The 11,697-nt window shown below is 38.2% G+C and overlaps 1 protein-coding gene across 1 annotated transcript; it reads right to left on the bottom strand.

Moving 5' to 3' along the window:
- Positions 1-767: 767 nt before the first annotated feature.
- On the bottom strand, positions 768-4,473 carry LOC148025960 (GDSL esterase/lipase At1g28590-like). The gene is made up of 5 exons (XM_087692166.1): positions 4,123-4,473; positions 2,643-2,897; positions 1,975-2,173; positions 1,565-1,829; positions 768-1,450 (listed from the first exon to the last, which is right to left on the bottom strand). Exons 1-3 carry the CDS (start codon positions 4,385-4,387, stop codon positions 2,043-2,045), a joined length of 651 nt encoding a protein of 216 aa, XP_087548292.1. The 5' UTR covers positions 4,388-4,473; the 3' UTR covers positions 768-1,450; positions 1,565-1,829; positions 1,975-2,042.
- Positions 4,474-11,697: the final 7,224 nt, after the last annotated feature.

The following is an 11,697-nucleotide window of genomic DNA, read 5'->3' as shown; positions in this document are numbered from 1 at the left end:
TTTGCAGTATCTTTTGCCCTTAGACTATAAGTGCTTTGAGTCTTGTGATCATTGTTTATATGGCAGAGCAGATACATAGTACACATAAGAAATTTGCATGAAGCACATTGGTGAGCCTTTGGCTCTTGTTCATTCATATGTATGTGGTTCCATGCCTTGTGTGAAGTAGTTTGTCACATTCATTGATGATTACTCACATAAGGTCTGGGCTTATCTTATTAAGCAGAAATTGGATATCTTATCTACCTTTCAGCATTGGCTTGCTCTTGTTGAGAACTAGTATGGATATAGGCTAAAATTCCTAAGATCTGATAATGAGGGTGAGTATATCTCGAAAGATTTTGAATAGTTTTGTGATGAGCAAGGTATTAAGTGTCAATTTAGTGCCCCGTACACCCCTCCCTGGAATCGTATTGCCAAACACATGAATAGGATGATTCAGGAGAGAGAGTTCGCAGTATGCTTAGCAAGGCAAGTTTACCACATCACTTTTGGACTGAGGCAGTTACTAGTGTCATACACTTGATTAATCAATCAACTTGTAATGCTATTGCGGCTGTAGGTTGCATAGGAGATAGGGATTGATTCCTACAGTCTAAAGGAGATATTGACATGTTTCACTTTGATGTTGCTACAATTTTCCACTAGTAAGTCTTGCTTGTTGAAACTCTTCAAAGGGGAGCTCAAATCATGATGTGGATTTTCTCATAGAGTTCAAGATGTTAAGTCATCAATGATAGTTCAAATGCACCTTGGTGTGCCAAAAAAAGAGCTAATTCATACTGATATACTTGATCCCACTGTTAATGGTAAGAGTGATGGTGCCATTGGTGGTGCATGAAGCTTTTGTCCCATATGTGTGTGTGTGTGTGTGTGTGAGGAACACTAGTGAGTTGGGGGGTTGTGTTACCAATGTAGATTACAAGAGGAGCAATATCCTCCCAAAATAGAAAGAAAAGGGACCAAATTAATATGGTAGAGTAAATTATTGTGGAAAGTTTGGGAGCAATTTAGCGGTTAAGTGATATTCTTGGCAAGATTTTTGTGTTGTGGCCAATACCTTACCAACCCACAATAAAAATAATAATAGGAGAGATACATACCATAGAAAGTATCATATAGATACCATATGGAGGAAAATGGTGACACTGTAAAGTGATTTGCAATAAATCATAGTATATGTGTTGGTTTGTACAAGATGTTGATTATAAGGATCTATAGTTAATCCATTCAACAAGGAAGTTTGGGTAGGGCTTTGAATAACCTTTTTGAAGGAAGAGGCTCACCACTGCTTGGTGCATAACCTCTGTCAAATGTATCCCATCCCAGTTTATGTAGTTATAGGGATTAGGGCATGGCTTCACTTCTTGGAGCTCAGTTTGTTTCACTTGTGTGCCTTGGATGAAAACAAATGTTATATCATAGCATGGATCCGTTGTATTCTCAATGCCTACATAAACCCAATCATTATGTTAATCACTAATAACTAAGATGACCTTGAACTAGGAAGATCTTGAATCTAAATCTATACATAAATTAAGAAGTCTATTTATATCATGCATACCATATCTAGTGGGTTTTCGTAGGACTTCTTTGTAAGCTCTATCAAAGTAAAGGTACACAAATTGGACGTTTGGATACTTTTTTTGAAGCTGTTGCACCATTCTTTCTGTTAAATTGTTGTGCAGCTCGCTTAGGTTATTGACAAAAATGACACACCCGTATTTGTCCTTGGGGAAATTAGTAAAAATTCTTCTATAGAGGGGTGTGCAACCCATGAGCATGTTGCTTTCCACCAAAATATATGTTGCACCCTCGTAGATGAGTCTCTGCATCACCATGGTCACACTTACAACAATCATACTCATATCATTCGCCCTATCAAGCATGCTCGTAATCACGATTCTTGTTAAAGTTGTAAAACAAATTTCAATCGTAAATAAGAATTTGCATTTGGGGGCTAAGTGGACTAACTTCAAGTGCATATCTAGCTCGTCTTACAGCTTCCACAATGATACGCCGTACAACTTCTATACCGGCAGCTATGGTTGATTGATTGGCACATTGCTCAAAGGTTGTCCTACAAACCTACCCAAGGCATAGTTGATATCATTGCCCCCTATCTCACCAAAGAAGATGAGGTCCTGATAGGATAAGAAAGCATATTGGCGTCCTACATGCATAGAATGTTGAATAATTAGTAGAAGGGTCACTACAATAGTCATAATTTGAGAAAAGACAAGTCATGCTAAAGAAGCAATGAAACATTGTAAGTTACAACAACATCATGAGCTACAACAAGTGTAGAATCACATAACTAACTAGGTGGGGTTGGGGGCACAACTAGGTGTGTTCCCAATTGTGCTTAGTTAGGCATATTGTGGTGCTTGTTAAGTAGAAGATCATGATGTTGAACACTACATTGTAAAACTATAATAGAAAACAAAAGAGGCCCTTTTGCCACATGGGGAAATGCTAAATCTTCTTGAGGTTGTGAGACTAGATTTGGAGTATCACTTTACAAGATTGTGAGACTAGATTTGGAGTACCACTTTACAAGATTTATATCGAAGGAACTACAAAGTGACATGTAAAGTAACTATAATTAGGCATTAATTATAGGCAGGGTGGGTAAGAATTACCTAGTGCAGTAGCCCTTATGCGAAGGTAGCTGGGGAGCCATAGCTGGATCTGAGTGTCGAGAGAGAAAGGGGTGAGGCTGGTGATGTTATATTCGCTTTGAAGGTAGGAGACGTTTAGAGCAGTGGCGCCAGCCACTGCAAAGTTAACAAAGTTGTAGGACGATGACCAATGTGAATATGGGTCGATTAGAGCAGCCCCGTTTGTGTTTGCTATCGATAGGAATGGCAACGTCAAAGGCAACCCCAAGTGTTGAGCTGCATTAATTGTCATTACAAATTACATCATATTATAAAAAAATATAAATTGCAATCTGATGATAAAAGCTTTCATGATGCAACTGTTGATGATCAAGTATTAGCGACTTTATTAAGGTGTTGGCGATGGTGGTCATCATGAGATAGAGACACCCATTCGAACTTACCATATATATGAAAATGTCAATAGCACTGTGAAATTTATAATAGCTTCAATGATGTAGCTATTGATGATCGATATTCATTAGCTAATTACGGCAATCGCAACGATAGTAATGGCGAGATATAGACCGAGCCATTCAAACGTATCACATCAGAATATCAACAGCAACTAGAACCATTCAAAGGTACCATATAACAAAATACCAATAGTAATCTAGCGATAAAGCTTTGATGATGCAGCAACTAGTGTAGATTTGATTACTAGCTAATGATGAAAATCTTGATGACCATAGTAATAATGAGATAGAGAGAACCATTAAAAGGTACTAATATATGAAAATATCAATAGCAATATTTGACATTAGATAAGAATGGAGTCACGTGTTGACCTATTAGACATTTCAGATGTTGAACAGATTGGTCTTTTGTCTCTCCTACTTGGTCTTTTTTCTCTCCTACTTACTAAAATTATAGTCACCTTTACTTTCAAAATGTAAGTAGTGATTAAACGTGTGGCAGGGGTGTCTAAAGCTTTGATGATAGTGCACCTACTTGCACAAGAAGTTCTAAACATTTCTTGATGTCAAAAAGGGGCTCTTTTTCTTTTTTAAAATTTTCATTTTAATGTTCAAAACATCATGAGCCTTTGCAAGGGAGGGATGGTATACCTAACTAGGTGTGGTTGAGGTGTGGTTGGGGGCAAGGGGTAATTATAGACCGAGCCATGAGCTTTCTTGCCTAATTTTCCCCCTACAATATTCATCATCATGAGCTTATGTGAGAGAGACATGGCATACCTAGCTAGGTGTTAGCAGCCCCCTATCCCCAACCCCACCTGGAGGCTATTTAGGTGGCAACAACTCCTATCCCCAACTGCACCTAGCTAGGTATTCGATCCCTCTCTTGTAGAACCTCACGATGCTCTCATCATTCACAATGTCGAAATTATAGTGTGAATTTGTCTAAAACTTCTTGTATTGATGCATATGGATTATTAGCTAATTACAGTAATCGCAGTTATATAAGTAATGGTGATGAGATAGAGAGGAATATTGTAACTGACCTAAGAGATCAACGACGAGGCGACCGTCAGAGAATCGGCCGGTGGGGCGGCGGAAGTAGGTTATGCCATAAGGATAATTCCCTGAGAGGAAGTCCGTGCTATTGCTGGCGATGAGGGCGTTGCCCGTGTCTGTGAGGGAGTCCCCAAAAGCTAACATCGCACGGAAAGTTTCTGCAGAGCTACCATGGTCATATCGATGATGTCTATCATTGCCATGAGTTGACTGCACTCCTGCCGCCCCACACGACAATATGCTTAGTATCATCAGCAACAACACAGTGACCGCTACCTGCACCGATCCTGCCTTCGATCCGGGTCTTAATATCCCACTTCTAGTTCTTCTTGTCTTAGTCTGGGCATCAATCATAGAGACATGTCACTGCCTAGCTAGGTGTCGTTAGGGGCCCCTAACCCCACCTAGCTAGTTATGTGTAGTAGCTCCTAATGTTATTTGTAGTAGCTCATGATGTTGTCCTCATCCATAGTGTATCATTGTTTCTTGGACATTACTTATCTTGCCTCAAAGTATGACTACTATACTGACCCTTTTACTAAGGCTAACATTTTGTGCATGTAGGAAGCAAGCATCCTTTCCTATCCTATCAAGATGTCATCTTCTTTGGTGAGATAGGGGGCAATGATATCAACTATGCCTTGGGCAAGTTTGTAGGATAACCTTTAAGCAACGATGCTAATCAATCAACCATAGCCGAGGGTTTCAAGACCGTGCAACGCATCATTGTGGAGGCTATACATTGAGCCAGATTTGCACTCAAGCTTAGTTCACTTGCCCCTTAGAAGAAAAATCTTCTATGTCGACGATTGACATTCCTATAGAAATTTGACAAGCAATCATGATTGTGGCCATGCTTAATATGCTTATGACATGAATATGGCATTCATAATTGTGACCATAGTGATGTAGGTACTTATCCACAAGGGTGCAACATACATTGTGGTGGAAAGCAACATGCCCATGGGTTGTGCACCCATCTACAAATAGACCTTTACCAATTTGCCTAAGGATGAATATGGGTGCATCATTGTTCTCAATGGCCTAACCAAGATGCACAACTATTTAATAGAAAGAATGGTGCAACAACTTTAAAAAATGCATCCCACTATCTAATTTTTGTACCTTTACTTTGATAGAGCTTACAAACAAGTCCTACGAGACCCCACCAAATATGGTATGTATGATGTAAACTGACTATTCATCGAGACTCAAGATTCTTTTTGATTCGATGAAGTCTTAATCATCAATGATTAACATCATGATCGGGTTTAGGCACGCATTGAGAATATAACAACTCCGTGCTATGATGTAATGATGGCTTTAGTCCCAGCAAGCAACTGAATCAGACGAGCTCCAAGAAGTGAGGCCATGTCCTAATCCCCATACCTACATAAACTGAGATGGGATGCATTTGACAGAGGGTATGCACCGAATGGTGGTGAGCCTCTTCCTTCAAAAAGGCTTTGCAGAGCCCTACCCAAACTTCCTTGTTAAACGCATCAACTATTAATAGATTCACTTAATTAGCACCTTACAAACGAACACATGCACCAAGTTTTATTTGACATTACTTGTTAGTGACCCCTTTTTAATGTACATGATAAATCTGCTTCATCGACCCCCTTCTTAATGTACATGATAGATCAACTTCATCAACACCTTGTATAAATGAACACATATGCCCAAATTTATTTAACATTACTTGTTAGTGACCCCATTTTAATATATACACGATATGGATTTGATACTTTGTATGGTATGCAGCTCCCCATTTTATTTTGTTGATGGTGGCTGAGGTGTTGGTAGAAACACAAAAACCTTGCAAAGCGTATCATTGAACCATTACATTGCTCCCAAACCTTCCATTGATAATAACTTACTTCTCTCTCTCTCTCTCTCTCTCTCTCTCTCTCTCTCTCTCTCTCTCTCTCTCTCTCTCTCTCTCTCTCTCTCTCTCTCTCTCTCTCTCTCCCTCCCTCCCTCTCCCTCTCCCTCCCTCCCTCCCTCCCTCCCTCCCTCCCTCCCTCCCTCTCTCTCTCTCTCTCTCTCTCTCTCTCTCTCTCTCTCTCTCTCTCTCTCTCCCTCCCTCCCTCTCCCTCTCCCTCCCTCCCTCCCTCCCTCCCTCCCTCCCTCCCTCCCTCCCTCTCTCTCTCTCTCTCTCTCTCTCTCTCTCTCTCTCTCTCTCTCTCTCTCTCTCTCTCTCTCTCTCTCTCTCTCTAATGGAGAATCATCCACCAACAACAACATCACTCTTGCTATTGATAGTGGGATTAAGTAGATATCAAAACTATTTGGCACTGAGCTACCATTGATTGCTTCAAATCTTGAGCTCTAAGTCAAGCAGCTTTACATCATGATCTCAGTTTCCCTTTGAAGAGTTTGAACAAGCAAGAACTAGTGGAAATTTTCACCGACATTTGAGATTCGAGTGCAATAGTCGAGTATAGCAGCATGCCAAAGCATATGGATGAGGAAAAGCTTTAGGTTTTGGTATGTCTTATTAAATATCCTCGACCTTGCATTAACCCTTTTAAATTTGTCAATCATCTTGGCACTCAGAGCATCGTCCTCTCTGTTTGGACTTTTGTGTATAAGACCTTTGAAGTTGCCTATCTTCTCGATGAAGATACTCCATGTGTATTTGTCTTAGCTACATGGGATATTCAAGGGAGACAACCACATCTTGGAAGACAGTCCTGATGGGTGGTTTGAGGGACACAAGTGAAACCATGTTTTCATTCAATATTTTTAAAAAACCACATCATAAATAGTTATAACAAGTCAAAGATTTTGATTTGTCCCGCCCTATAAAAAAAGAGAATAAGAAAACAAAACATAATTTCTAAACGAAATAGAAGTGGTGATTGAACTAAAAGGATACGGGGCCATATATTTACTAAGGGATCGCATGAGGCTTCTTATAATGCCAATATATTAGCCCATTTACTTCAAGTACTTTGTATTGATATCATATTAGATGAGATAAAGAGGCTTATCTATAGAAAGTATATACCTATAATTAATAACATGTTCATTTACAATTATCTGATCTAGAGTGATTAGGTATGCAAGTAGCATTAGAGAGTTAAGATTTAACTATGATTTGCACCCTTATCTTTAAATATCTCATGATTTTTCCATCTCTACTCTCAAGGCCATCCAATAAAGGTTAAGGTTCTTGATTTTGGCACATTGCTTCTTAGCCTTTTTTGCTTCAACCTTGAATTTACCCTTTCATCATTGTACTTGTAAAACAAAATCAAGAGTTGTGTTTGAATGAACATTAGATTTATGATTATTAAATAATTGATCATTCATGGTTTTTAAGGCATTTCATAGGTACATTCCTATCATATAGTTTTCAAGAAAAGGAGGGATAGAACTAGCTTCTCCTAGTAGAAGTTCATTCCACAAATTCAACTATGAATGCCATCTATAAGTGAATTTGTGCAAAAGGCTCCATATAGGGTTATTGCCTAGACAATTCATGGAAAGGTGGGCTAGGATGTTGCATGATTTACACTTTGGGAAAAGGCTATTTCCTATGTTCGGTTACAAATCTCTTTTATGTGTAGAGAGACCTTTGTGTAGGATTGGCCAAAGCACGGTATTTGTATGGTTGTAACTAAGCAAGAGCTAGAGAGAAAAGAGAGAGGGAGAGAGCTCAAAGCAAGGAAGGTTTTGTGTGTGTGTGTTGGGGGGGGGGGGGAGGGAGGGAGGGAGGGAGGGAGGGAGATAAAAAGAAGGGAGAAACCAAGAGGGAGAGGGAGATATAAATACAGAGGGATAAAGAGGAAGGGAGGGAGAGAGAAAAATACATATAGAAGGAAAACATCAAGAGAGGGATGGAGATGGAGAGAGGAAAGTAGAGGAAGGGGGGAAAAAGAGAGAGAAATAAAGAGAGGCTAGGAAGTGAGAGATAAAAATAAATAGAGAGAGAGAGAGAGAGGCAAATATAGAGAGACAAAGAGAAAGGGGGAGAGAGAGCAATATTTTTAAAAAAGGGAGAGGGAAGAAAAAATAAGAAAGAGAGGGAGGGATAAAGATAAAGAGGAGAAAGGAAAAGAGAGAAATAGAGGGAGGGAGAGAAAAGAAAAGGAGGAGAGAGAGAGAGAGAGAGAGAGAGAGAGAGAGAGGCAAAAAGAGAACTAAAGAGAAATAGAGAGGGAGGGGGGGTATGGAGGAAGAGAGAGAGTGATGAATTGAGAGAGAGAAATATATTGCTCATTACATATAAGAAATGGAAAAGGATGGGGGTTGCAATATTGGAGATCAAGAGGCATATCTAAATCAGCATGTCACATGTCATTGCACTTAGTAAAAGCTTACATTTTGATAAAAATGTCGCTTGTTTATAGACCATATGCGATGCTTTGTAGAAATCATTGATCAAGACTTTTGAGTTAATGGTGAGCAAAGTGTATAGCGATTATACTTTGCAAACTCTGATTAAAATATTTTTTAATGACATCAAGCATGCATGAGAAATATCCACAAAGAGATGCAAATCCATTCCAAGCAATGTATTTATTGTGTCTATATTCATTGCAGTCCAATAGTTTTTACTTTTCCACTCCATAGAGGGAGTATCCAAAGATATAGGTGATGAACACCTCCATGTACACACATAAGGAGCTCCCCCCAACCATAGCAAAATGTTGTAGCTTCTAGGACTCTCTTATGCCCCCCAGGGATTAGCCATAGGATGCATCATCTACAAATAAAACATGAACATAACAGATTTTCTCATGATATAAACGTAACGATCTAGGAAATTATATATATATTTCTCACTTAATCATTTTTTTCTAAGATATCACCCTACAACAAAGGAAAATATTACACTCTCGACGTTGGTTGTCATATCTAGACATAAAATTTCAATACATCCAAGAATTTATCTTCTGATACCATATTTAGATTGCACATGAAAACTACATGGCATTTCGTGCTCAAATAACCTAACTAAAAAACCAACCAGCATGAAGTGTACAAATAATCTTTTAATGATTTCTTTCTAATTGCATTGTGCGACATTACTAAGGAACAACACCGAGCTAACTCGTACTATTGAACCTCTTAAAACTTGTATGAAGCATGGCCTATATGCTAAGATATGTAAGGAAATTAGTAACTTAATCAAAAATCTTTCCATTTTAGTAGTCCATGCCCCCTACTATTCAAATTTAGATTGCTTGCACAAATGTAGGGCGATCTCGTGATAAATTTCCATAGAAACGAGCTCTAAAATACACACTTTAATCCATAAATAACGGCAAACTGAGGCAAACCTCATGTTTCACCTTTATTATGTATTCACAAATATTCTCTTAAATTTTCATAAGTTTGTACACTTAAAAACTTTTTCTTTCTAATATTCCCCCTTCTTTTGACTATTTTTCATGAATTTTCTCATGTACTTCAACATAGATTATTGATTTTTTCAAGATTTCTAATTTGTATGACTTATGAGAAGTGTGATCCATCAGCATATTGAATTTATTCCATATAAATATCATTTGAACCCAAAAACCCAAAAAAAAGTCCTTTTCTATCAAATCTCATATTTTGGATTTTGTTGTTTTAAAATTTTAATATAAAAAATGGAAAATCTTATGTTTTGGGTTTTGTTGTTTTAAAATTTCTACTATAAAAAATGGAAAATGAATGACTTTCTGACATTGTAAATATAAGCAAACATATTTTAATCATTCGCAACCATTTTCTCATCATATGTACTAACGATTCATCATTAAGTCTAAATAACGGCCACTTAGTTGATAATTCACATATGCACATCTCGTAATTTGAGAAAATTGATCTATTGATATAAATTTTCAGCCCATTGAGTGCCTGATCTACATCCCATTATGCTTCCAAACCATCATCCATTCACCGATTCATCAAATCAGTCCCCCCTCCCCTCTCTCTCTCTCTCTCTCTCTCTCTCTCTCTCTCTCTCTCTCTCTCTCTCTCTCTCTCTCTCTCTCTCTCTCTCTCTCTCTCTCTCTCTCTCTCTCTCTCTCTCTCACTCATAAACAACCATATGAATAAGGAACAAAGAGAAAAAAAAGAGAGACAAAATATCGATTTTTTATCTTGCTAAATAATATATAATTCCTTATAAGAATCAGAGCATTGAAGAGCAAAAAATTGAAGCATTCAATGCCTAGGAGTAGGGAATGATTCCCAACCCAAAAATCCAATTCTTTCGGGGGAATGGAGGAGGTGCCGAAAAAAATACACCCCCTCCCCATGTCATTCCATTTCTTGCCTTTTTTCCTATTCTTAAGCATGATTAATCACAAGGTTTAAATTATCTAGTTCATTTTGACATTTTTCAACTTGAGCAAAGTGATTCTCACTCAATTGAGGGGGCAAACGAACTCAGAATTGCAATTCAACTGGATGGTCGACTTTCTGGCATTGAAATCTATCATCATGGTCTCAAGGTCTTTTTGCACTTAAATCTTAGATTTAAAATTCACCCTCAAAGGGCACTTTGTCTAGCACACCCTTAATAACAAATTATATTAGGGATCTTCTAGACATTTCTCAAAACTTGTGGGGCATCAATTAACTCTTCAACTGCATAATTGAAATTTGAATCCCTACAATTGAAATTAACTCAAAGGCCTTTAATTTACCTAATTTTAAAAACTTTTTTTATTATATAAGATCTTAATATATATTTATTATACCAACTTAATCAAAGGAAAGAACCTAAGTTTCATCTTATGAAGTTGATGCATTGTTGATGATTGTTGTTACATTTCCCACTCTCATACGCATAGTTTCTCACTACAAGGGAATGGGGTGATAACAATGGCAATTTGCGATACAAATAGTGGCATTGCTATTTGTGTCGCAAATAACATTACTAATTTAATTTAGCAATGCCGGTTTGAGAAAAAAAAGGGTAAAAAACTGAAGTGCGGCATTTGCCGCAAACATTTTCAAGAGATAGCAAAAGCGAGAGTAAGAGAGATTGTCACCCTAAGAAGGAGAGGGAGAGGAAGAGGGAAAGAGAGAGAATGAGAGCTCCTCACTGCTGCTGTCGCTGCCACCACTGCCATCATATGCGAAGAAGATATAGAAGTGCGCAAAGGAGAAAGAAGGGACACCGTGAAGAGCGGGCAAAGAAGAATTCATCCTCAAGCCTTTGAGATAGGTACATTGCCTCTTCTTGATTTGTTTTAGTGTTTTCTTCTTTTTGTTTTTCTTTGTAAATGAGATGCATTGAAAGAGAGAGAGAAAGAGAGGAAATGAGAGAGGGTGAAAAAGGAAAGAAGAATAAGAGAGAATGAGAGAGAGAAAGGGAGGAAAGGTAACAAAGAAAGTGAGGAAGAGAGAGAGAGAGACAAAGAAAGGGGGGGAGGTAACAAAGAGAGAGAGAGAGAGAGAGAGAGAGAAATGAGATATGAAGGGAAGGAGAGATGAGAATGAGTAAGAGAAACAATAAGGAGGGGAGAGAAACAAAGAGAGAGGCAACAAAGAAAGAGAATGAGAGAAAGAAAGAGAGGGGGAGGAGAGAAAGAGATATCGAGAGAGAAGGAAGA

Source organism: Lygodium microphyllum, chromosome 14 (genome assembly GCF_053477565.2).
Source record: "Lygodium microphyllum isolate KBCC chromosome 14, Lygodium_microphyllum_v1.1.10, whole genome shotgun sequence".
NCBI lineage: Eukaryota > Viridiplantae > Streptophyta > Polypodiopsida > Schizaeales > Lygodiaceae > Lygodium > Lygodium microphyllum.
This window is presented reverse-complemented; position numbering and strand designations above follow the sequence as displayed.